General features: G+C 38.2%; 1 protein-coding gene across 4 annotated transcripts in view; it reads left to right on the forward strand.

Moving 5' to 3' along the window:
- The window catches only part of LOC140612322 (organic anion transporter 7-like), a 41,723-nt gene extending 32,363 nt beyond the window's left edge, over window positions 1-9,360 (forward strand). For all 4 annotated transcript variants that reach the window (XM_072789578.1, XM_072789576.1, XM_072789579.1 and 1 more), the window contains 5 exons: window positions 4,008-4,123; window positions 5,087-5,301; window positions 6,682-6,790; window positions 7,251-7,454; window positions 9,185-9,360. In XM_072789578.1, coding sequence (XP_072645679.1) covers window positions 4,008-4,123; window positions 5,087-5,301; window positions 6,682-6,790; window positions 7,251-7,454; window positions 9,185-9,245 — 705 coding nt within the window. In that variant the 3' untranslated portion in view covers window positions 9,246-9,360. The remainder of the gene's footprint in view (window positions 1-4,007; window positions 4,124-5,086; window positions 5,302-6,681; window positions 6,791-7,250; window positions 7,455-9,184) is intronic.
- Window positions 9,361-26,228: the final 16,868 nt, after the last annotated feature.

The following is a 26,228-nucleotide window of genomic DNA, read 5'->3' on the forward strand; positions in this document are numbered from 1 at the left end:
CAAATGACTGCAAAGGGGCCAAGCCAGTAGTGTGCTAGTAAATGTTTAGCACCTAACATTATAGGAGGGGGAAAATATCCACATATCTCAAATTTGTGGTGATTATCAATTTCTGTAGTATGAATACTACCACCATTGCCAGTAAAAGCCACCAACATAGCAACTACTTTACAAACGAACCATTTAACAAAGGGTTTTTGTGAATTTGTAAATGCCCATTCCAGGACACCAATAGGCTGTTTCATGCATTTTACCCAGCATGGTGTTATGATTGGTACTACAAATAGTTCTTTGAGGTTTTTTTTATCCCTTCCAAAGGACAGAGAGAAAAGATGCATTTAAAAAAGCAAAGATCCAGCAGGCTCCCATTTGAATATAGGCCTCCTCTTCCTTGAATAAGAATTTTACCCGGTAGGAGGAGCTCCTTGAGTTCCCATTAATGACCTGGCATCACCTCCCTAAGTTTTTCTGGAAATGCTACTTACATGTCTGCTTGCTTAGCAAAAATGAATGGCCAAGGTGAAATAACCTCAGTGTCTCCCAAACATTTACTCCGATACTGGATGTGATTTGAGGCCAGTCTCACCAGCATGGCAGCCCTCAACTGGCCCAAGTTTAAGGTATTCTTGGAGCCTTTTCTTAGAATACTGCTATGACAATGGCCCATGATCATGGGTTTCTGGGGATAGATGCAGAAAGGAGATGTTATCATGACTCTTCTCTTCCAAAAGCGTAAGTCCAGCATTTTGCTGCTTGAGCTAGCTCTGCAACTGAAAAAGACATTCTGATCCAGTAGGGCCTCACTTAGGTGGTCTTACAGCTCTCTAAAGTCCTTTACCATGGAATTTTTCCAATAGACTTCATGGTATTGTTTCATTTGTAGAGGTGGGATGAGAATTAAGTCAATATTATTGGAATAACCAATAAATAGGTTAAGTATCCGAGATATGCTGGATATAATTCCATCTCCGTATTTTCAACCTCGTGTAAGGCTAGAAAGTCCTCATTTAAAAAGTGTTATTATTTTTCTCCACCTATTTATTCTCCTCCCCCCCCTTCTTCTCCCTTTTCTTTTTCTTCATGACAGAGAAATTGGGGTTTAGAAATACTTAATCACCTTCTGCAAAGTGTATACCTACCATGTTGCAGAACCATTAAGTAACTCTAGATTATAATCAGCTAGGGTATAAATTATTCTACACCAAGATCCCACCCTGGTCTCATCCTCATATTTAATTCTAGGCATTTCATTCATGGAGGCACAATATAACAAGATTTCCCTCAAGGAGACTGAATGAAGAACCAAAATAAAGACTCTCAGGAAATGTCATTTTTCCTGAGATAAACAGTTTCTCTGCAAAGGAGAGCCAGCTGAGGACCAAACTTAGTTTCTAGGTCTTTCATGCACATCTAGCATAAATGGAGTTTTGGACCATAATCCAAGGAACTCACATTTGGTTCCCTTCCTGATCTGAATATCTAACATACATACCCTTCTGATGCCCTGCAACCCACTCAGATCTTGTGTTTAAAAAGACCTTGTTGCTGGGTCATAGGGTAGCTCTATTTTTAACTTTTTGAGAAAGCTCCATACTGTTTCCCAGAGTGGCTGCACCAGCTTGCATTCCCACCACCAGTGTAAGAGGGATCCTCTTTCTCGCATCCTTGCCAACATTTGTTGTTTCCTGAGTTGTTTGTTTCAGCCATTCTGATTGTAGGGTGATATCTCATTGTGGTTTTGTTTTTTTTTTGTTTTGTTTTGTTTTGTTTGTTTGTTTTTCATTGTGGTTTTGATTTGTATTTCCCTGATGCCAAGTGATATTGAATATTTTTTCAGGTATCTGTTGGCCATTTGTATGTCTTCTTTGGAGAAATGTCTGTTCATGTCTTCTGCCCATTTCTTGACTGGATTTTTTGTATTTTGGGTATTGAGTTTGATACGTTCTTTATACATCTTGGATACTAACCCTTTATCTGATACGTCATTTGCAAATATCTTCTCACATTTTGTAGGTGCCTTTAGCTTTGTTGACTATTTCCTTTGCTGTGCAAAAGCATTTTATCTTGTTGGAGTCCCAATAGTTCATTTTGGCTTTTGTTTCCCTTGCCTTTGGAGACATATCTAGCAAGAAGTTGCTGCAGCTGAGGTCAAAGAGGTTACTGCTTACGTTCTCCTCTAGGATTTTGATGGATTCTTGTCTCACATTTAGGTCTTTCATCCATTTTGAGTTTATCTTTGTGTATAGTGTAACAAAGTGGTCCAGTTTCATTCTTCTACATGTGGCTATCCAATTTTCCCAACATCATTTGTTGAAGAGACTGTATTTTTTCCATTGGATATTGTTTCCTGCTTTGTCAAAGATGAGATCACCATAGAGTTGAAAGTCCACTTCTGGGTTCTCTATTCCATTCCATTGATCTTTGTGTCTGTTTTGGGGCCAGTACCATACTGTCTTGATGACTACAATTTTGTAATACAGCTTTAAGTCTGGAATTGTGATGTCACTAGCTTTGGTTTTCTTTTTCAATATTCCTCTGGCTATTTGGAATCTTTTCTGGTTTCATATAAATTTTAGGATTGTTTGTTCCAGCTCTGTGAAAAATGTTGATGGTATTTTGATAGGGATTGCATTGAATGTGTAGGTTTCTCTGGATAATATAGGCATTTTAACAACATTAATTCTTCCAATCCATTTCTTTGTGTCTTCCTCAATTTATTTCATGAGTCAGAGTACAGATCCTTTACCTCTTTGGTTAGATTTATTCCTAAGTATGTATCATTTTTGGTGCAATTGTAAATGGAATAGATTCCTTAATTTCTCTTCTTTCTGTCTCATTGTTAGTGTATTGAGATCCAACTGATTTTTGTGCATTGATTTTATATCCTGCCATGCTGCTGAATTACTGTATAAGATCTAGCAATTTTTGGGTGGAGTCTTTTGAATTTTCCACATAAAGTATCATGTCATCTGCAACGAGAAAGATTTTGACTTCTTTACCAATTTGGATGTATTTTATTTCTTTTTGTCTGATTGCTGAGGCTAGGACTTCTAGTACTGTGTTGAACAACAGTGGTGAGAGTGGACATGCTTGTCATGTTCCTGACCTTAGGGGGAAAGCTCTCAGTTTTTCCTCATTGAAAATGATACTCACTGTAGTCTTTTAGTATATGGCTTTTATGATATTGAGGTATGTTCCCTCTATCCCTTGTATTACTAGGTATTTACCCCAAAGATATGAATTTAGTGATCTGAAGGGACACTACACCCCAATGTTTACCACCACAATATCTACAATAGTCAAACTATGGAAAAAGCCCATATGTCCATATGTCTGTGGCTAAAGATGAATGGCTAAAGAAGATGTGGTGTATATATACAATGGAATATTACTCAGTCATTAAAAGAATGAAATCTTACCATTTACATTGACATGGATGGAACTGGAGGGTATTATGTTGAGCAAAATAGTCAATCAGAGAAAGACAATTATATTATTTCACTCATATATGGATTATAAGAAATAGCACCGAGGATCATAGGGAAAGGAAGGAAAAACTAAATAGAAGAAATCAGAGAGGGAGAAAAACTGAGCAACTCTTAATTCTAGGAAACAATCTGAGGGTTGCTGAAGGGGATAGGGACAAGGGAATGCATTAAGGAGGTGATGGGTGATGGGCATTAAGGAGGGCACATGATGTGATGAACACTGGGTGTTCTAGGCAACTGATGATTTACTGGGCTGTACATTTGAAACTAATGAGACACTATATGTTAACTAATTGGATTTAAATAAAATAAGGTATTTTTAAAAGTCCTTGTTGCTACATAATTTTCCTGAGGCTCCTTTAACTCCCTAATCCACCTGTCACATATCATTGTATCTTTGCTGTTTCAATTTCCCACTAAATACAACAGCAAGTTATATAGCTTATCCTCTCTGGGGGACCTCCTAATGCTCACATTGTTTGACAATTGAACAATTTCTTATTGTGATTGTCATTGAAGGTTTTGAGATCCACCATGCAAGAGGAGCTGGAGGCAGCACAGAAAAAACTTTCTGTGCGTGACTTGTTCCGCACACCTATCCTGCGCAGAAGGATCTATTTTGCATCCTTTGTGAGGTAGGCTTTACACCGTGCATGAAGAAAATGAAAATATTGGAGACATTAATCTATTCATATCAAAGGATACATGTTGTGGGGATAGATTTGGAGATAAAACATGAAGAAGCCATAAAGATAATTGCATTCTTCAGTTACAGGACTGACCCAGAACTCATTGTACAATGAGTTTTGTTTATTATATCACACCACCAGGCTCAGCATCTGAAAACTGAGGCTGTGGACTTCAATCACAGTAGAGATTTTAGCTTTAAGTTTCTTCACTTGTTTATTTCCACTTCAATTAAGATAAAATTACAAACAGTTAGGGCACCTGGCTGTCTTAGTCAGAAGAGTGTGTGCCACTTGCTCTCAGGATTGCGAGTTGAGCACCACGTTGGGTGTAGAGATTACTTAAATAAATTTTTAAAAAAATTTTTAACGTGCACTCACATATATAATTCAATGAATATTTACATATGTAGATATGCAATCATCACCCAAATCAGGATATAGAAAAAACTGTAGAACTCGAGGGCTTCATTATGTATTCTTAAGTACAATACACCCCACCCACCAAAAAAAGTAATAATTGTGACCGCCATCATTATGCAATATTTAATGACAGTTTTTAAAGCATCACCATGTAGAATATTCTACAAAACAGACCATGCCTTTTTTTTTTTTAATTTATTTATTTACGATAGTCGCACACAGAGAGAGAGAGTGAGAGGCAGAGGGAGAAGCAGGCTCCATGCACCGGGAGCCCGACGTGGGACTCGATCCTGGGTCTCTAGGATCGCACCCTGGGCCAAAGGCAGGCGCCAAACCGCTGTGCCACCCAGGGATCCCCCAGACCATGCCTTTTGTACTTGGACACCAAGCACTGGCTGTTTGATGACACTTTGACACTTATGACTGTCATTTGTGGAACTTAGGGTCTAAACATTATGACATCTGTCTTTCTTCTTTTGTTCACCATAGATTTGCAAGCTACATGCCCTTTTTTGGCCTGATTCTCCATCTCCAGCACATGGGGAGCAATGTTTTCCTGTTCCAGGTTATCTTTGGCATGGTCAATCTCCCCGCCAGTTACATTGCATTCTTGGCACTGAATCATATGGGCCGTCGAGTAAGCCAGATGCTTTTCATGTCCGTACTTGGAATCTCCATTCTGACCACCACATTTCTGCCTGAAGGTGAGAAAAGAGCACAGGTTGAAGAAAGGAAATATCTCAGGGACTTGGGGACTCAGAGACTGGATTCACACAAGGAAAGGGAGAATATGGTTCTGATGATTCCCCAAAATCAATTTGAGGATTCAGGATAGATTCTACTATTGAGTGGCTAGGAAAGAGTCAAAGGTCAGTAAAAGTTGGTTCAGACATGTGGCAGTCCTCATCACATCTGAGAAACATCTGGTGCCATTTCTTCCTAAAAGTTTCTCTAGGCAAGCAATCGATCACTTGCCATTTTGATGTTGACCAATCATGCTTGTAATTGTAAATGACAGTATTGTGTCCAATATATGATAATTGTATCTCATACAAGGACACAATACTGCCACTTTCTCTGGTTGCTTTCTTGTTATTACACTGTCAGTGACAATTTACTCCCTGATGTCCACTCGTGTCTCTTGTATTAGGTCACCATAACTGTAATCCTGGCTTAGGGAAGACCTTTTGATTTCAAGGTAATAAAAATATCTTGTCTTCAAGCAGAGGAGTATACAATAGGAACAAAGAGTGAAGCAGTTAAAGCCCCTCTTAGAATCAATTTTATGAAATTAAATGATCATATGCAATGAATAGGGGAACCGAGGTGGTTCTCGTGCTTCACCTAATTCCCAGGATAGCTGTGCATCTTAGAGGATCCCAGGTTGCTCTGCTCTCATCTTGGATGTCAGCAATGATGCACATTTGCTGCTTTACCACAGAGCTTACCCCAATGTTCTAACACTCCTGTGAGATTTTTTTAAATTGAGTAGGAAACTGACCCTCTGAAACTTCCTTTCAGAGGTTTCCAAAGCCCAATAATTTTTCCCTTTATTCGGATCTTTATTCTTAAATCTTCAAACATTACTCTAGATCAAGCTGCTCTCCAGCTTATCCATAACATAAGACTTCTGTTCTCTTATTACTCTCTGCTGTGGTACCAGCCCCAACTCAATATCGTGTGTGCACCTAGGTTTTAAACTTCTCAAGGACATCAGTGAGTTTTAAATCCCTTGGTAATTGTCATATGTGAGTCCTGCTTTATACATGAAGGGTAGAGGAGACACTGGACAGAATATATGAAAGCAAACTACATTCCCTTCTCCTCCATCTTTGGCAAATCTCTGATATAAAAGGGAGAGGTAATGAAATGGCCTGGGTTTTTTATTCTGTTTAAGTTGTAACCAACAGATAAGTTGTATTTCTCAGCCACTAGTCACTACACAGTCTCTGCCTCTGTGCACTTTTTCTGCAATGTATGTAACACGTGAAAACATCTCCAGTTGTGTCTTTTTCACTTATAATTTAGTGGATGGTGATTCCTTTAGTTCCGATGTCTTGAGTCTCACTGGTCTTCCTCTCCAGAAATGCAGACCCTGCGTGTTATTTTGTCAACTTTGGGAGTAGGTGTTTCTTCTGCAGCTGTCATGTGTTCTTCTGCCCATGGAAATGAGCTACTTCCTACTGTAATCAGGTACAAATTGCATGGAAGCTCCATAGCAGGGCCAAAATAGACCTTTTCCAGCTAACTAGCATTTATAGTGGGAAGAACACTGATTAGTTATCAAAGTTATCAAAAGCATCAATTATAATAGTATTAATAGTAACAAAAATCACAGCCAAAAATCTGACTTTGGCAAGGCACTGTGTTGTTTTTTATTGTATCACCTCACTTAATCTACAGAACCACTCAATGGTAGGTGCTATGGATAAGAGTATTTTTTAAATAACAAAAGTATGTCTTAATGCACCTGTGCACTTGAAAATAATTGCCAGCAAATAAAAGAGCATATTTGAAATGTAAGAGTATTTCATCAAACTTCGTGTATCTAAATACTGTTGTGGTATCTCCCATAATCGAAGCAAAATAATAAATCACAAATTTACCTACATGGATTTATACCGAATTATTTTTCTATTGTTTACACTCCAAGGGCAACAGCTATGGGAATCCTGGGACTTGCTGGTAGTATTGGAGCAGCGCTGGCTCCCCTCTTGATGATCCTAACCATTTATTCTCCCCACCTGCCCTGGATCATGTATGGAGCCTTCCCCATCCTCGCTTGTCTTGTTGTACTCCTCCTTCCTGAAACCAGGAATCAGCCTCTGCCTGACTCCATCCAGGACGTGGAAAAGGAGTGAGTAAATCTCCTGGCTGCCCCTAAGGTCTGCTCTAGGCTGTGATGAGTAAGGCAAGACACTTCAGGGTCATTGTCCCCTGGGAAAGATATATGAATTTTTTTAAGTAAGCTATAAGTCAAATGTGGGGCTTGAACTCATGACCCCAAGACTAAGTTGCCTGCCCTACCAACTGAACCAGCCAGCTGCCTCTCCCAGGGAAAGATTTAGACCTAAACGTATTCCATGTTGTCAATGCCTTTGGTTTAGCTACCACCATCTCTCCTCACATGGACCTCAGGCTCCCTAGATCACACAGATTAGCTCTGCCCAGCCTGCAGCAGTAGGTTTAGTGCTGTAGGGACCAAAATTAGGTATCTTAATGTGACAAACATGCCCTGAAGGTATTTCACAGACATTCAAAGATCCAGACACCAGACTCTCATCCTTCAGACCCCGGCAGCCACCAGCCTGGGAATGCATGAAGCTCTGAGGACTGCCCTGGCCCCTGAAGAATCTGAGCCAGATCAGGGAGATGATCTGAGCCCCTCCCACAGATGACAGTGCATCTTAGGGGAAGAGTCCTGTTGGGCTGTCGGTGAGATCCAGACCAGCTGGTTTCCACTGGGATGCAACTGTTGAGAAAAGAGGGAATGGAAGAGTAAATATAATTTGGTTTGTCTGTTTTACACAGAACAAGAAATTTTATGATTTTGAATGATGGTGCATTCAAACAAATAACAAACTTAATCAGAGGAGAAGGCAGAGGGAAACTTCACATACTGAGGTGGATTTCTGGGCAGGTTTTAAAACCTTTAAAGGTTGAGGGCATAATTGTTCAGTCTTTTCTCTGATGTAGGACTTCCTTTTTACTTGACATTTTCACTTTAATAGTTCTTATGTTATGAAGTTCAAAGTCTTTTGCCCATAAGGTTAAATGGAAAACAGAGAGCGAGTAAAACAATTTCTCTATATTAAGAATGTTAGGAAGAGTTTGTTTCTTTGTTCTTTCACATACATTTTAATGTCTAACTTTGAAATTTTATTACAGATGTCTTAATTTTTGATTTTTTAAAAATGGTAAGACAATGAATTTTCTTGACTTACAGATCATAGTAGCTTCATAAATGATCAAAATACATGTATAAACAAAATTTCAGATGCTCTTGAAAACACATTTTGAGATATATAGCACATGTGGTACATATTTCTTTTGGGGTTTGCTTATCCTTCTAGAATACTGAAGAATACCCAATTTAAAATATAGGTAATTTTTGGGCTTGAAGCCTACTTAAAAGAGATAAGGAAAGAGAGAAAGAAAGAGAAAGAAAAATAGGGTGCATGGATGGCTCAGTTGGTTAAACATCAGACTCTTGATCTCAGCTCAGGTCTTGATCCCAGGGTCATGAGTTCAAGCCTGCCTACTCAAAAAGAAAAAAGGAAAAAGAAATAAAATATAGGTATTTTTAAATGATCAAGAATTAGAAAGGGTTTTTAAACTTTTGTATACTGCCCTTGTCTCTTCCAAATCCCTTTGGCATCCAGATCCCTTGGCCTCCAAAGGTGAGAGTTGAAACTACAGAAGCTGTCTTTCCAAAATGCACTCAAATCCTTGGGGCAGGGGTCATGGTTTTTGTCAAAACTGGTGGATCAAGAATCAGCTTGCTCTAAAGAATGCAGGATATGTATGCTGATTTGATGTCTTCTCATTTTTGTGCTGGTTTGTTTGGTCTCATTATATTTTTACCAGGAGAAAAGGCCCAAGAAAAGCAAAGAAGGAAGATACCTTCATGAAAGTGACACAGTTTTAAGGAGTTCCAGGAACTAACTGCTAATCAAAGAGCAAAATAGAGGAAGGAAAATCAGGATCATCCGCAGATACTGGAAAACTCTGTAAAATAAATAAAATAAAAAGATATAATGGAATCATGGATCCCATTTACAATTGCAGTACTAAGTAACTATATATAAAATGCCTACAATTAATCATGAGAAGTTTGAGGAAAGTCATAATTCTTAAAAATGTGTTTTATTACTGAAGTCTCATTGACATATAATGCTAAATTAGTTTCAGGTGCACCACATAGTGATTTGACAATTCTATAAATTAAAAGTCATAATATTTTAAAAGGAGTCATGGTAAAATATGTGTAAAATTGTAGATGTCCACGTTGAAGCAAATGGTGGGTATTTGTCATTTCTAATAGCTGAGTAATATTCCATTGTATACATAAACCACATCTTCTTTATCCATTCATCTTTCGTTGGACGTCTAGCATGTTTCTGGTTGAAAGGATAGAATAGCATTAAAAACACTGATTCTGTTCCAATTAATTGGTAGAGTAATTGACAGAGTAATTACAATGCAAAACTCCATTCTTCTGGGACAACTCAAAAAAGAGTTCCAAATGTATGTACAAATTACATAATATACAAATGTACAAATTAATAATAGACAAGATGATTGAGCAAAAAGAGGCTCAGGGAGGGAGGGTGCGGCAGGTGTTTGGGGCAGCATATGCTAAAATGAGATGTGATAGGCCTAAAACACAAATAACAGATGCATTGACAAATCCAAAGGAGTCCAGAATGATATGGTAGCATGTATGACACATAAATTTTATAATTAGGGCATTGTAAATCAATGGTAAAGATGAATGAGTCCCATTAACTGACTTTATAAATAAATGCCTAATAGTTTAACTTCTTTCTCTAAACTAAAAAAATACTCCATGTGATTAAAAAGATATATAGAACAATTAAACCATGTTATTCAATACAAAACCTGGCTACAAAATCTTGGGGTTACAAAAATATTCTGAATAGTAAATCAAATGCCAGAAAGGTAAGTAGAAATAGATCAGACTAAATACTCATTTAAAACCTCTGTTGGCGGGGCGCCCAGCTGGCTCAGGCAGTTAAGCATCTGCCTTCGCTCAGGTCATGATCCTGGAGTCTTGGGATCCAACCCACATGGGCTCCCTGCTCAGTGAGGAGTCTGCTTGTCCCTCCCCCCACTCATGCTCTCTCTCTCTCTCTCTCAAATGAATAAATAAAATCTTTAAAAAAATAAAACCTCTGTTGGACCAGCCCTAGAGACAGAAGACATCTAGAATAACATTCATTAAAATGATAAAAACTGTTAACCTCAAGTGGTGTACCTTTATGAGATTTTTCTTTTCTTTTTTTGTAAGTTTCTGTATTCTAAGTTTAAAAAGGATAATGCAACATTTTAAAATATTATAAGGAATCATGAAAAATAAATTGCAGGGTGCCTGAGTGGCTCAGTTGGTTAAGTGTCCAACTCTTGATTTCAGCTCAGGTCTTGATCTCGGTTGTGATATCAAGTCCCGCACTGGGCTCCAAGCTAGGCATGGAGACTGCTTAAGATTCTCCCTCTCCCAGGACACTTCAGTGGCTCAGTGGTTTGAGGATCTGCCTTTGGCTTGGGTTGTGACCCTGGGGTCCTGGGATTGAGTCCCACATCAGGCTCCCCTCAAGAAGCCTGCTTCTTCCTTTGCCTATGTCTCTGCCTTTCTCTGTGTCTCTCATGAATAAATAAATAAAATCTTAAAAAAAAAAAAGATTCTCCCTCTCCCTCTGCTCCTCCCTCCTCAAAAAAATTGCAAAAGACAAATAAAAAATATTCAAAATGGATCTATATTAATATGTATATCTAATAAATATTCATGAAAAGAATACATAATTCAATATTAAATAGTCAAAAGGTAGGAGCATATAATTTTCAAAAGAAAAAAGTCTCTTAATAATGCAAAATTGTACAAAACCACTGGAATTTGAAGCCATTCAAACTAAAATAAAAGACTTGTAAATAAAAATGTATTAATTGATGACAGGGCATGCTATAGAAATGCTTAAAACACTGGATGATGTCATCATAAAGAGCTTTGCAAACCTTTAATTAACTCAGTAATCATTTATTCAGCATATAACCATTACCGAGCAGTATGCTGAGAACCTTGGATACAAAGAAGAAATGAAGAAAAAAGGCATAAGAGCAGCTGTAGCAGTGATCAGTCCACATGTGCGAGTGTGACATCACATTTTTATTTTTTAGGGCAACAAAATTTTATTTTTAACTCCCATCCCCTCCAGTTGGCAGAAAATTGCAACCAGTTAGTTATTTTCACAAATCTTTCATATCAGGGCTATCTAGATTTCAAGGCACATACTTTGGCAAGATAGTGAGGTGACAACAGGGAGGGGCTACAGTGGTTGTCTATGTTCAAAATCCCCAAAATAAGAAAAAATTGCACAATGTAAATAACTTAAAATACACACACACACTCTTGCACATACTTTTTACAGAACTGTGCTCAGGGTAATGCCATTTGTTGAGCGCCACTGTGGTTATATTTTGTTAAACTGCTGCTCTGGGTATTTTTGTTTGAAAAACCTATCAAAGTAGGGCACAGTTGTTTCCTGGATGAGCGGAAATGAAAGACGCTTCTGGCAAGCAGAAAGTGTTAAGGTCTTTCCAGTTGTACAAAATGGACCTGAAGAATCATTTAAGTGTTCTCAAGATGCAAAGTTGGAGCTGATATATCCAACCAGTTGCAAAAAGTGTACAGCAGCCACCTCTGGAGGTCAAACCTGGTACCAGGCCTGCAAGGAAGCTCCAGGATACCCAGCATGTTGGCTTTGTTCCATATCATCACATCATTTAATCATGTGTGAATTTCACCAAAGATTCATATCGTTCTGCTAGTTTTGTATTGCAGATTTGCTTATACTCCTCCTGAATTTTATCTTCATGGTCTTTTAAGAGACACTCACATATTATTCCCATTTGTCAGAGGGTACGGCTGAGCTGGTCCTTCTTCATCCAGAAGGAACCTGGACAACAAGCTGCTATGAAGGCCAAGGAATGAAGCTGACTCTCTGAAGTACAAGCTTCACAAGAACAACTTCTAAATGTCTCCACCTCTGATAATGACTGTTTTCTTTTTTTATGTTCTGAAAAATTTATCTGGGTGTTGGTGGGCTCTGGCTGGGCATCTGGGGCTGAGGCCAGGAGCAGGACCAGGCAGAGAGGTGCAGAGGCAACTGGGGGCCAACCTCCAGCTCCTCAGCAGAGTTTGCCTATAATCTTTAATTCCCAGTGAAAATAAAAAAGTTAGCAATTGTGGTCTGTCTGTCACACTGGCATTCTGTGGGTTGGCAGATTTATAAATCCATGTCCTAATTTCCGGCAGTATATTTTTCTTCGAGGAAAATTTTTCAATGTAGCACAAAATACGTTTAACAACAGACCCAAATATCTTTAGTTCTTCTGTAAAAGGAAATTATTCTTTTTATGAAAAGAATAAACTTGTGTCTGATAATGTGTCAGTATTTTATCTCATTTGGAAATTATTCAGATATTTAATGAATATCTATCATTTAACTTGTCTCAGATAACTTCAAAGTTTCAAACCAAAAAAAAATTTGGAAACTATTTTTAAGTAGACATACCATAATACATAATTATTGTTGCAAATGTCATTTATAATCTTTTATCTCATGGCTAGTGAATTTGTTACTTGTTTTAACAGTATGTTTAGATCACTCATGAAGATTTCATGAGACATTAAACAGCTCTGATCTTAAGTTATTTTCTTGCTGACAAATCTTGTAACAGAAATAACAGGAGTGTATGTGACTTTTAGTAAACTTAGGTGGAATAAGAATTGTTTGTCTGCGTTATATTTAATGCTGATAGGTCTAAAGAAATGCCTAGTTTAATTAAACCTGCAAATGTAAACTACCTTTTATTTACTGAAGATTATTCTAGACCATGTGAATTTGAAAAATATTTAAGTTAAAAAAAAAAAAAGAAAAATATTTAGGTTAGTTTCTACATATCTAAGAACATACTTGATTTATGTAAGTGCTGTCTTCCAGCCATTAAGTAGAGCACTTTATTTTTTTTATTTTCCAATTTTTATTTTATTTTTAAAGATCTTATTTATTTACTCATGAGAGACACAGACAGAGGCAGAGACACAGGCAGAGGGAGAAGCAGGCTCCCTACAGGGAGCCTGACATGGGACTCAATCCCAAACTGGGATCACGCCCTGAGCCAAAGGCAGATGCTCAACTGCTGAGCCACCCAGGCATCCCAATTTTCCAATTTTATTGAGAAACAATTGACAAACATCACTGAGTACATTTAAGGTATACAGGATGATGGTTTGACCTTACATGTATTGCAAAATGACCACACTAGATTTAGTTAAGATGCATCATCTCATATAGAAAAATTTTAGCCCTTAAAAAAAAGTAGTTTGTCACATTATTTTAACAAACTTTAAAATTAAAAAATTGAAATAGATAAAACATTGAGTACTAGCTTAGAAATTGACCATAATTTTACTTTCTTATTTCTTTTTTAAATTTGTTTTTATTTAAGTTCAATTTGCTTACATATACTATAACACCCAGTGCTCATCCCATCAAGTGCCCTCCTCAGTGCCCATCACCCAGCTACCCCAACCCCCCCCACTGGCCTCCCCTTCCACTACCCTTTGTTTGGTCCCAGAATCAGGAATCTCTCATGGTTTGTTTCCCTCTCTAATTTTTCCTACTCAGTTCCCCTCCTTATAATCCCTTTCACTATTTCTTATATTCCCCATATGAGTGAAACCATATGATGATTATCTTTCTCCAATTGACCTACTTCACTCACCATGATACCCTCCAGTTCCAACCACATCAAAGCAAATGGTGGGTATTTGTCGTTTCTAAAGGCTGAGTAATATTCCATTGTATACATAGACCACATCTTCTTGATCCATTCATCTTTCCATGGATACCAAGGCTCCTTCCACGGTTTGGCTATTGTGGACATTGCTGCTAGAAACTTTGGGGTACAGGTGTGCCGATGTTCCACTACATCAGTATCTTAAGGGGTAAATAGTGCAATTGCTGGGTCATAGGGCAGATCTATTTTTAACTCTTTGAGGAACCTCCACACAGTTTTCCAGAGTGGCTGCACCAGTTCACATTCCCACCAACAGCGCAAGAGGGTTCCCCCTTCCTCACATCCTCTCCAACATTTGTTGTTTCCTGTCTTGTTAATTTTCACCATTCTTATTGGTGTGAGATGGTATCTAATTGTGGTTTTGATTTGTATTTCCCTGATGGCAAATGATGCAGAGCATTTTCTCACGTGCTTGTTGGCCATGTGTATGTTTTCTTTGGTGAAATTTCTGCTCATGTCTTCTGCCCATTTCATGATTGGGTTTTTTGTTTCTTCAGTGTTGAGTTTAGTAAGTTCTTTATAGATCTTGGATACTAGCCCTTTATCTGATAGCTCATTTGCAAATATCTTCTCCCATTCTGTAGGTTTTCTTTTAGTTTTGTTGACTGTTTCTTTTGCTGTGCAGAAGCTTTTTATCTTGATGAAGTTCCAATAGTTCATTTTTGCTTTTGTTTCCTTTGCCTTCATAGATGTATCTTGTAAGAAGTTTCTGTGGCCAGGTTCAAAAAGTGTTGAATCAGTGTTGCCTGTGTTCTTCTCTAGGATTTTGATAGATTCTTGTCTCACATTTATCTTTCAACCATTTTGAGTTTATCTTTGTGTATGGTGTAAGAGAATGATCCAGTTTCATTCTTCTGCAAGTGGCTGTCCAATTTTCCCTGCTCCATTTATTGAAGAGACTGTCCTTTTTCCAGTGGATAGTCTTTCCTTCTTTGTCAGATATTAGTTGATCATAGAGTTGAGGGGCCATTTCTGGATTCTCTATTCTGTTCCATTGACCTATGTGTCTGTTTTGTGCCCATACCACACTGTCTTGATGATCACAGCTTTGTAGTACAGCTTGAAATCCAGCATTGCAATGCCCCTGGCTCTGGTTTTCTTTTTCAATATTCCTCTGGCTATTGGGGGTCTTTTCTGATTCAATACAAATCTTAAGATTATTTGTTCCAACTCTGTGGAGAAAGCCATGGTATTTTTTGGGATTGCATTGAACATGTATATTGCCCTGGGTAGCATAGACATTTTCACCATAGTAATTCTTCCAATCCATAAGCATGGAATATTTTGCCACCTCTTTGTGTCTTCCTCAATTTCTTTCAAAAGTGTTCTGTAGTTTTTAGGTATAGATCCTTTACCTCTTTGGTTAGGTTTATTCCTAAGTATCTTATGCTTTGGGGTGCAATTGTAAATGGGATTTACTCCTTAATTTCTCTTTCTTCAGTCTCATTGTTAGAGTGTAGAAATGCAACTGATTTCTGGGCATTGATTTTGTATCCTGCCATATTGCTGAATAGCTTTATGAGTTCTAGCAATCTTGGGGTGGAGTCTTTTGGGTTTTCTATGTACAGTATCATGTCATCTGTAAAGAGGGAGAGTTTGACTTCTTCTTTGCCAATTTGAATGCCTTTCTTTCTTTCTTTCTTTCTTTCTTTCTTTCTTTCTTTCTTGTCTGATTGCTGAGGCTAGGACTTCTAGTACTATGTTGATAACAGTGGTGAAAGTGGACATCCCTGTTGTCTTCCTGATCTTAGGGGAAAGGGTTTCAGTTTTTTCCCTCATTGAAAATGATATTCACTGTGGGATTTTTATAAAGGGCTTTTAAAACATTGAGGAATGTTCCCTCTATCCCTACATTTTGGAGAGTTTTAATCAGAAATGGATGCTGTATTTTGTCAAAAGTTTTCTCTACATCTATTGAGAAGATCATATGGTTCTTGGTTTTTCTCTTGCTGATACGATGAATCACATTGATTGTTTTATGAGTGTTGAACCAGCCTTGTGTCCCAGGGATAAATCCTACTTGGTCATGGTGAATAATTTTCTTAATGTACTGTTGTATCCTATTGCCTAGTATCTTGTTGAGAATTTTTGCATCCATGTTCATCAGGGATATTGGTTTGTAATTCTCCTTTTTGGTGAGGTCTTTGGTTTTGGAATTAAGGTGATGCTGGCCTCATAGAATGAATTTGGAAGTACTCCATCTCTTTCTATCTTTCCAAACAGCTTTAGTAGAATAGGTATGGTTTCTTCTTTAAACGTTTGATAGAATTGCCCAGGGAAGCCATCTGGCCCTGGACTCTTGTGTCTTGGGAGGTTTTTGATGTCTGCTTCCATTTCCTCCCTGGTTATTGGCCTGTTCAGGTTTTCTATTTCTTCCTGTTCCAGTTTTGGTAATTTGTGGTTTTCCAGAAATGCATCCATTTCTTCTAGATTGCCCAATTTGTTGGCATAGAGCTGATCATAATATGCTTCTAAAATCATTTGTATTTCCTTGGTATTGGTTGTGATCTCTCCTCTTTCATTCATGATTTTATTAATTTGATTTTTTTTTAATTTTTATTTATTTATGATAGTCACAGAGAGAGAGAGAGGCAGAGACACAGGCAGAGGGAGAAGCAGGCTCCATGCACCGGGAGCCTGATGTGGGATTCGATCCCGGGTCTCCAGGATCGCGCCCTGGGCCAAAGGCAGGCGCCAAACCGCTGTGCCACCCAGGGATCCCCCTATTAATTTGATTTTATTAATTTTCTGTCTTCTTTTTAATAAGGCTGGCTAGGGATTTATCTTATTAATACTTTCAAAGAACCGACTCCTGGTTTTGTTGATCTGTTGTTCTATGGTTCTTCTGGTCTCTATTTCATTGAGTTCTGCTCAAATCTTTATTTAATATCTCTTCTTCTGCTTGGTGTAGGCTTTACTTGCTGTTTTTTCTCCAGTTCCTTTAGGTGTGAAGTTAGCTTGTGTACTTGAGTTTTTTTTTCCAATTTCTTGAAGGAGTCTTGTATTGCAATGTATTTCCCTCTTAGAACCACTTTTGCTGTGTACCAAGGATTTTGAATGGTTGTGTCTTCATTTTAATTAGTTTCCATGAATCTTTTGAATTCTTCTCTAATTTACTGGTTGACCCATTCATCTTTTAGTAGGATACTTTTTAACCTCCATGTGTTTGAGTCTCTTCCAAATTTCTTCTTGTGATTGAGTTCTAGTTTCAAAGCATTGTGGTCTGAAAATATGCAGGGGACAATCCCAATCTTTTGGTATCGATTGAGACCTGATGTGCGACCCAGTATGTGGCCTGTTCTAGAGAAAGTTCCATGTGTCCTTGAGAAGAATGTGTATTCCATTGTGTTTGGATGGAAAGTTCTGTATACATCTGTGAAATCTATTTGATCCAGTGTATCATTCAAGGCCCTTGTTTCTTTGGTGATGTTCTGCTTAGAAGATCTGTCATTTGCTGAAAGTGCCATGTTGAAGTCTCCTTCTATTAGTGTATTATTATCTAAGTATCTCTTTACTTTGGTTATTAGTTGATTGATATATTTGGCAGCTCCCACATTAGGGACATAAATATTCATGTTTGTTAGATCTTCTTGTTGGATAGACCCTTAAGTATGATATAGTGTCCCTCTTCATCTCTTACTACAGTCTTTGGGATAAACTTTAATTTATCTGATATGAGGATTGCTACCCCAGCTTTCTTTGAGGACCATTTGAATGGTAAATAGTTCTCTACTCCTTCATTTTCAGGGTGGAGGTGTCCTTAGGCCTAAAATGAGTCTCTTGTAGACAGTATATAGATGGGTCTTGCTTTTTATCCAATCTGATACCCTGCATCTTTTGATAGGATCATTTAGCTCATTCACATTCAGAGTAACTATTGAAAGATATGAATTTAGTGTCATCATATTACCTATTTAGTCCCTGTTTTTGTGGACTTTTTCTTTGGGTTCCCTCTTTCTTTTACAGGGTCCCCTTTAATATTTCTTGCAGAGCCAGTTTGGTGGGCACATATTCTTTCAGTTTCTGCCGATCCTGGAAGCTCTTTATCTCTCCTTCTATTCTGAATGAGAGCCTTGCTTGATAAAGTATTCTTGGCTGCATGTCCTTATATCATTTAGTACTCTGAATATATCCTGCCAGCCCTTTTGGCCTGCCAAGCCTCTGTGGAGAGGTCTGCTGTTAATCTAATATTCCCCTCATATTATTTAAGAATCTCTTGTCTTGAGGTACTTTATGAATTTTCTCTTTATCTTTGAAATTTGCAAGTTCACTATTAAATGTCAAGGTGTTGAAAGGTTTTTATTGATTTTTTTTAGGGGGGTCTTCCATCTTTTGGATTTTTTTTTTTAAGATTTTATTTATTTATTCATGAGAGACACAGAAAGAGAGAGGAAGAGACACAGGCAGTGGGAGAAGCAGGCTCCATGCAGGGAGCTCGATGCAGGACTCAATTCCAGAACTTCAGGATCATGCCCTGAGCTGAAGGCAGATGCTCAACCGCTGAGCCACACAGGCATCCCTCCATCTCTTGAATCAGAATGCCTGTTTTCTTCCCCAGATTCGGGATGTTCTCAGCTATAATTTGTTCAAATATACTTTGGGGTCCTCTCTCTCTCTCACTCTCACTCTCGCTCTCACTCTCTCTCTCTCAGTCTCTTCTGGAATCCCAATTAGACGTATATTCTTCCTTTTCAAGTTATTAATTATTTCCCTAAGCCTTTTCTCATGAGCTAATTGCTTTTCTCTTTTTTCCTCAGCTTCCTTCCTTACCATCAACTTGTCTTCTATGTCACTCACTCTCTCTTCCATTTCATTAACCCTAGCAGTTAGAACATCTAGTTTGGATTGCATCTCATTTATTTATTTTTTTAAAGATTTTATTTATTTATTCATGAGAAACACAGATAGGGGAGAGAGAGAGGCAGAGACACAGGCAGAGGGAGAAGCAGGCTCCATGCAGGGAACCCAATGTGGGACTTGATCCCGGGTCTCCAGGATCATGCCCTGGGCTGAAGGTGGCGCTAAACCACCGAGCCACCCGGGCTGCCCGGATTGCATCTCATTTAATCTATTTTTTATTTCAGCCTGATTAGATCTTAATTCTGCAGTAACGAAATCTCTAGAGTCCTTTATGCTTTTTTTCCAGAGCCACCAGTAGCTTTATAATTGTACTCCTGAATTGAATTTCTGACATTGTATTGAAATCCAAATTCTGTAACTCTGTGGCAGAGTTGTTTCTGGTTCATTTGTGGTGAATTATTCCTTCTAGTCATTTTGTCCAGTGCAGAGTGGCTGTATGAGTGGGCTGAGTCAAAAATATCAACCATGACCTAAGTAAAATACACCCTAGATGATTCCAAAGAGGTCAGAGACCAGAAAATAAAAGAAAAAAGAAGAAGAACAGAACAAAATAAAACAAAAGGACCACTAAAGTGAAAAACAAATTTTAAAACAAGGTAGCAAAAATAAAAAGCCAAAAATCAAAAAGAAAGAAGAAGAAAAAAGAAAAATCAAAGAAAAGAAAGAAAGAAAAGAGGAAAAAAGAAAAAAGGGGGGAAGTGGTAGTAGAGAGAGAATGTAGTTTACCTGATCACCCTTGAGGGTGATCCTCTTGGTTCTGACTGTATTTTGTTCTGTATATTAGAAGATGCTCAATCCCAAATTTATATAAACCAGCAATACTTATATAAAGCCCCAACATTGACCACAAAAACATAAACAAGATAAAAGAAGGGGGCAGAATGGAAAGGAAGAGAGAATATAATCTCACAGAATGAACCAATATGGTATTCCACTTGGTTCTGAGTGTATGTTGGTTGTGTTTTAGAAGGTACTAACTCCCACCATTGTAAAACAAAATGAGGCAGAAAAAAAAAAAAAAAAACAAATACCTATATCTTGTATATTGACCAAAATTAAATTGAATACATTGAAGGGAATCCAGAAGTGAAAAATTTATCTAAGATATGTAATTGTAGAAATATGAAAGTCAAAAAGGAAAAAACTTAAAAATGAAGAGCTGGTAAAATATTGTAGTTAAGGTGAGAAAAGAGAAAAAATATTGGCTATTTTTAGTCTGATATAAAAACGAGTTGTAATGGAAAAAGAAAAAAAAGACCCTTTAGTTCTATATACTATTTCCCCTCAGTCCTGGAGCTTTCCAGTGCTGCTTGGTCAATAAGCTTGCTCTTCCCTTGTTCTTCCAGCTGACCTTCTGGGGGAGGGGCCTGCTGCACTGATTCCCAGGTGTTTGTGCCTGGGCAGAAAGGCTCTGCACGCCGGGACACCTGCACCCCGATGTTTATAGCAGCAATGGCCGCGATAGCCAAACTGTGGAAGGAGCCTCGGTGTCCAACGAAAGATGAATGGATAAAGGAGATGTGGTTTATGTATACAATGGAATATTACTCAGCTATTAGAAATGACAAATACCCACCATTTGCTTCAACGTGGATGGAACTGGAGGGTATTATGCTGAGTGAAGTAAGTCAGTCGGAGAAGGACAAACATTATATGTTCTCATTCATTTGGGGAATATAAATAATAGTGAAAGGGAATATAAGGGAAGGGAGAAGAAATGTGTGGGAAATATCAGAAAGGGAGACAGAACGTAAAGACTGCTAACTCTGGGAAACGAACTAGGGGTGGTAGAAGGGGAGGAGGGCGGGGGGTGGGAGTGAATGGGTGACGGGCACTGGGGGTTATTCTGTATGTTAGTAAATTGAACACCAATAAAAAATAAATTAAAAAAAAAAAAAAAAAAGAAAGGCTCTGCACCCTGCTGGGTGCTGGGCTCAGTATGAGCTGTTTGTCCTGTGAGGCCTTTGTTCCCTAGAGGCCCCGCCTCTCCCAATAATGAGGTGAAACAAAGAAGAAAAACAAAAATGGCAGCAGCCAGATTTTTAGCTCTGGAGTCAAGCTCCCCACAAGTAACTAAGCATAGTCTCCCAGTCCGCACTAGCCTAGATGCTCCTGGGGACAGGCACAGGTGTACTGATCTGAAAGGCTTGTGGGACGTCCAGCAGCAGGAGAATTCTCACTTTCCTGTGCCCTCCCCACTTCTGTCTGTACGAGGGGTACAGAGGATCCCCGGCTTTGTCTGCTTGGGCACCCTTGGATCCGGGGCCCTGTGCCACTGGACCCACATTCCTGGGGACTGCCTCTCCCAAAAGGAACAGGGCACAGCCACCTCCTTCCATTGCCAGGATCTAGGGTAAAGGGAGCTTTGGAGCCCGCCTGCCTAACCAATTAGCTTCTCAATGTCCCAGAGGGCTGCCAGGCTCCAGCCCTTTACTGATATCAGGCCATGGTTTACAGTGACCTTTCCCCTGGATGCCCCTCTTCTTATCAAGTAGAGCACTTTACAAACTAGTTTTGCAAGTACATCTGGAAACAGAAAAAAAAAAAAAGCCTGCATTTATAATACACACACATATATCCACAGACATACATGTAGACACAGAGATATCTTATAGCTTTCATTTTAAAGTTTTAGCCATGATCCAGGTAAGACGGTGCAAAACACACTTGTTTATAAAAGAAGTGTTGGATTCAAATCATGTTTCTAGCAGATGGAATAAGTCAAGGTGATCTGCTCAGATAGCTTAAACTTTTCTAACATTTGTTGAGAAGATGTTAAAGCTTTTTCATAGGCCTGGTTCTCAAATAACCTTTCCTCTTTAAAATATTTCTTCTTACTATTGTTAGCTAATTGAATTTAAATTAAAAAGAAAAAAGAAACGAAAATTTTTCTTCTGATAAGAATGGCTTCTGTTCCTAGAGAAGACCTAGGTGCATCCTGCAATCATAGTAAAAACCACAAGGTCCAGTCTGGCCACAATATTGGCCCCTGTCAAGGAAATGTCGGGGGTGGGGGGGGGTGCTTTCCACAAGTAATATGGGGCCAGGCAAGTGCCCCAGTGATGGGAGATAATGCCATTACTATAAATATGCTGAGACCCACACAATAAGGATCCACTAAAATTGGGGCACCTGAGTGGCTCAGTTTGTTAAGCTTCTGACTCTAGATTTCAGCTCAAGATCATGAGATGGAGCCCCATATTGGACTCCATGCTCAACATGGAATTTGCTTGAGATTCTTTCCTTCTGCCCTTCCTCCAAAATATAAAAGTGAATAAATCTTTTAAGAAAGAAGTATTGTTGATATGTTATATTAGTTTCAGGTATATAACATGGTTATTTAACAATTCTTTTTTTTTAAGATTTTATTTATTCATGAGAGATACAGAAAGAGAGGCAGAGACACAGGCAGAGGGAGAGGGAGAAGAAGGCTCCCTTTAAAAAAAAAAATTTTTTTTTAAAGGCTGTACTCCCAACCTTAGCAGAGAGTCACCTCTAGTAAGAGAAACTAAAACATGTGCTATAGTGCCACCTGAAAAACAAAAGGAAGGCTTTTATTTGTCAACCTATTGAACTGTATCAAAGTAAACAAAACCTTGCCTAAATAAGAAAGGTACTTGCTACTTCAAATGCCACAGCAGAGGCACTTTCCATCAAGCACCATGAAAAATCGCAACAATATGATACCACAAAAAGACAATGACAGTTTTCCAGCAACTGAGCCCCAAAGCATGGAATATTGCAATCTAATCAATAATAATTTAATATAGCTATTATGAAGACATTCAGCAAGCTACAAGAAATTCAGTCAATACAATGATCTCAGGAATAAAGGGAATAAAATTAACAGACACAAAGAGAGTACTTTAACAAAGAGATTGAAATTCTGGGGGAAAAATTCTGGAGCTGAAGAACTCAATAAACAAGATGAAGAGTGCATTAGAATGCATTAGAAATAGAGCATATCGGGATCCCTGGGTGGTGCAGCAGTTTAGCGCCTGCCTTTGGCCCAGGGCGCGATCCTGGAGACCCGGGATCGAGTCCCACGTCGGGCTCCCGGTTCATGGAGCCTGCTTCTCCCTCTGCCTGTGTCTCTGCCTCTCTCTCTCTCACTGTGTGCCTATCATAAATAAATAAAAATTAAAAAAAAAGAAATAGAGCATATCATATGGAAGAGAGAATTAGCATGCTTGAAGATATAAATATAGAAATGATTCAGGTGGAAAAGGAGAGAGAATTAAGATTTTTTAAGTGAAGAAATCCTTTGAGACAATCCAGCTTCATCAGAAAAGTCAACATAAAAAAAAAGGAAAGAAAGAGAAGAAAGAAAGAAAGAAAGAAAGAAAGAAAGAAAGAAAGAAAGAAAGGTCAACATAAGAATAATGGGAATCCCAGAAGGGAAAAAGAGAGAGAAAGGGAGCAGAGACCATATCTAAAGGAATAACAGCTGCAAACTTCACGAACTTGGAGAAGGAACTGGATATACAAATCCATGAAACTAATAGACTAAACTAATAACTATTATCTCAACAGAAAGATTTCCAAGACATTATATTAAAACTGTCAAAAGTCTATGATTTAAAAACAATTTTAAAGGCAGCCAGGGGAAAAGAGACAGTTATCTACAAAGGCAACATCATTAGGCAATCAGTGGATTTCTCAGCAGAAACCCTATAGGCCAGGAAGAGTGGAATGACATATTCAAAATATTAGAAGATAACAGCCACCATCCAAGAATACTCTCTCTGGCAAAGTTATCCTTCAGATATGAAGGAGAAATAAAGTCTTTCTCAGACAAACATAAGCTGAGGGAAGTCACTAGACTTGCCTTACAAGAAAGATTGAAAAGGGCTCTTCAAGCCAAAATAAAAAGACAAAAGTACACAAAACTCTGATTATAGTGATAGTCAGAATTAGAACACTGTAGCTCTTTCTAAGAACAATATATTCCAGTCTTAACTACAGCATAAAGTTTAAAGGAAAAGAGCATTAAGAACAACTGGGATGCCTGGGTGGCTCAGTGGTTGAGTGTCTGTCTTTGGCTCAGGTCTTGATCCTGGGGCCCTGGGACTGAGTCCTGCATCAGGCTCCCTGTGAGAGCCTGTTTCTCCTTCCATCTGTGTCTCTGCCTATGTCTCTCATGAATAAGTAATTTTAAAATCTTATAAAGAACAACTATAGCTACTACAACTTGATAACAAAATAACAGCATAAAAAGAGATAATCGTGGGATGTTTGGCTCAGTCAGTTAAGTGTCAGGCTCTTGTTCTCAGCGTGGGTTGTGATCTCAGGGTCATCAAACCCAGTATTAGGCTCCATGCTGGGCATGGAATCCGTTTAAGATTCTCTCTCTCCCTCTACCCTTATGCCTCTCAAAAAAAAAAAAAAAAAAAGATATAATCATGACATCAAAAATATAAAAGAGGAAGGGTAAAAAGAAGGAAACCTGACAGAAGAATGAAGATAAATTGCTATCAGCAGAAAAAGGAATATTTTATGAGATGTTTTATGTAGACTTCGTAACCACAAAGCAAAAATCTAGAGCAGAGATACAAAACATAAAAGAAGGGAATACTGAGCAAATCACCATGGAAAACTACCAACTTACAAAGGTAAACAAAAACAAGAAAAAGAAACAATGGAAGACAAAATAACCAGAAGGCAAAAGATGAAATAGCAGTAGTAAATTCTTACCTATTGATAATTACCCTACATGTAAATGGATTGAACTCACAAAACAAAAGGTACAGAGTAGCTAAATGGATTTCAAAAACAACACCTGAATATATACTGCCTGCAGGAAAGTGAAAGAGTGGAAGACTATATTCTGAGCAAGTGGAAAAGAGAAGGCAGGTGTAACCATACTTACATCAGACAAAACAGACTTCAAGCCAAAAAAGGGTAAAAAAAGACCCAAAAAAAGGTTATGATATAATATCAAGGGTACCAATACATCAAGAAGATATAATAATCATAAATATATATGCTCCCAACAGCCAAGCATTGAAATATATTAAGCAATTAATAATAGATCTTAAGGGAGAAACAGGTAACAATACAATAACTAGAGGAGATTTCAATAACCCACTATCAACAATGGATAGGTCAGCCAGACAGAAAATAAACAAAAAAAAAATTGGAATGTAACCGCGCTCTAGAACAAGTGAACTTAATAGACATAGAACAATTCACCCAACAGCAGATGAATATATCTCTTTCATCCAACATTTAAAAATGTGAAGTCTCATGCTTTTGTCATTTCTTTAAAATGTTGAATATCTAAATGTTTAAATATAAGCAAAGCAATGAAAGTTTTCATGATTTAAATCTCTCAAACAAGCCAGACCCCACCTTCACTCCATTGCTGAGTCAAGGCCCATGCTAATGCCCTTGTAGAAACAAGTTTTAAAACACCCTGATGAGGATGACTCAGAGTGTAGACATGGGCTTCTACACTCAGACAACCACCTTGGTGATCACGGTTGTGTGCCAATTAAACACACGTCTAAGCCTAGACAAACCTACTCAGCATTGGTTCCTTAAATTCTTTCCCTTTGCGTATCTACTGCAATAGCCCAAATTCCTTTATTCCTTGACTGACCAGCAATTCCATTTGCCTAATTATTAATAACAACCCCTTTTGGTGTCAAAAGTATCTGAATGGAGATGAAAACTTTACGGTTACTCTACATATTCCTGACTGGAGAGAGGCTACATATCAGAGTTTGGAGAAAGGAAATCATTGGTAATGCATCTAAGCCTTTTGATGATAATGAAAAATTTATTATGAACCCTGATGTGAGATACTGACCTTGAGTCGTGTACAATGTCATCCAGATTATTATCTGCCTGGCCTCCTTTAGGATCATAGAAGCAGTAAATAATTGGGGTAAAGAGAAGGAAATGAGCCATGCTCACTGTCACAGAGTAGAAACTGTTTACTGGGGACTCTGCATAATGTCTGTAACAAAAGCCCTTCCCTATTCCTACTCAATATTAAAAGGACTCTCAAGATGTCAGTTCTTCCCAACTTGATCTCTAGATTCAATGCATCAATATCAAATCTTTGCAAATTATTTTGTAAATATCAACAACTAATTCTAAAGTTTATATGGAGAAGCAAAAGACACAGACTTGCCAACACAATATGGAAGAGAAAGAACAAAGTTGG

The sequence above is a fragment of the Canis lupus genome, chromosome 21, assembly GCF_048164855.1.
Source record: "Canis lupus baileyi chromosome 21, mCanLup2.hap1, whole genome shotgun sequence".
NCBI classification, from domain to species: domain Eukaryota; kingdom Metazoa; phylum Chordata; class Mammalia; order Carnivora; family Canidae; genus Canis; species Canis lupus.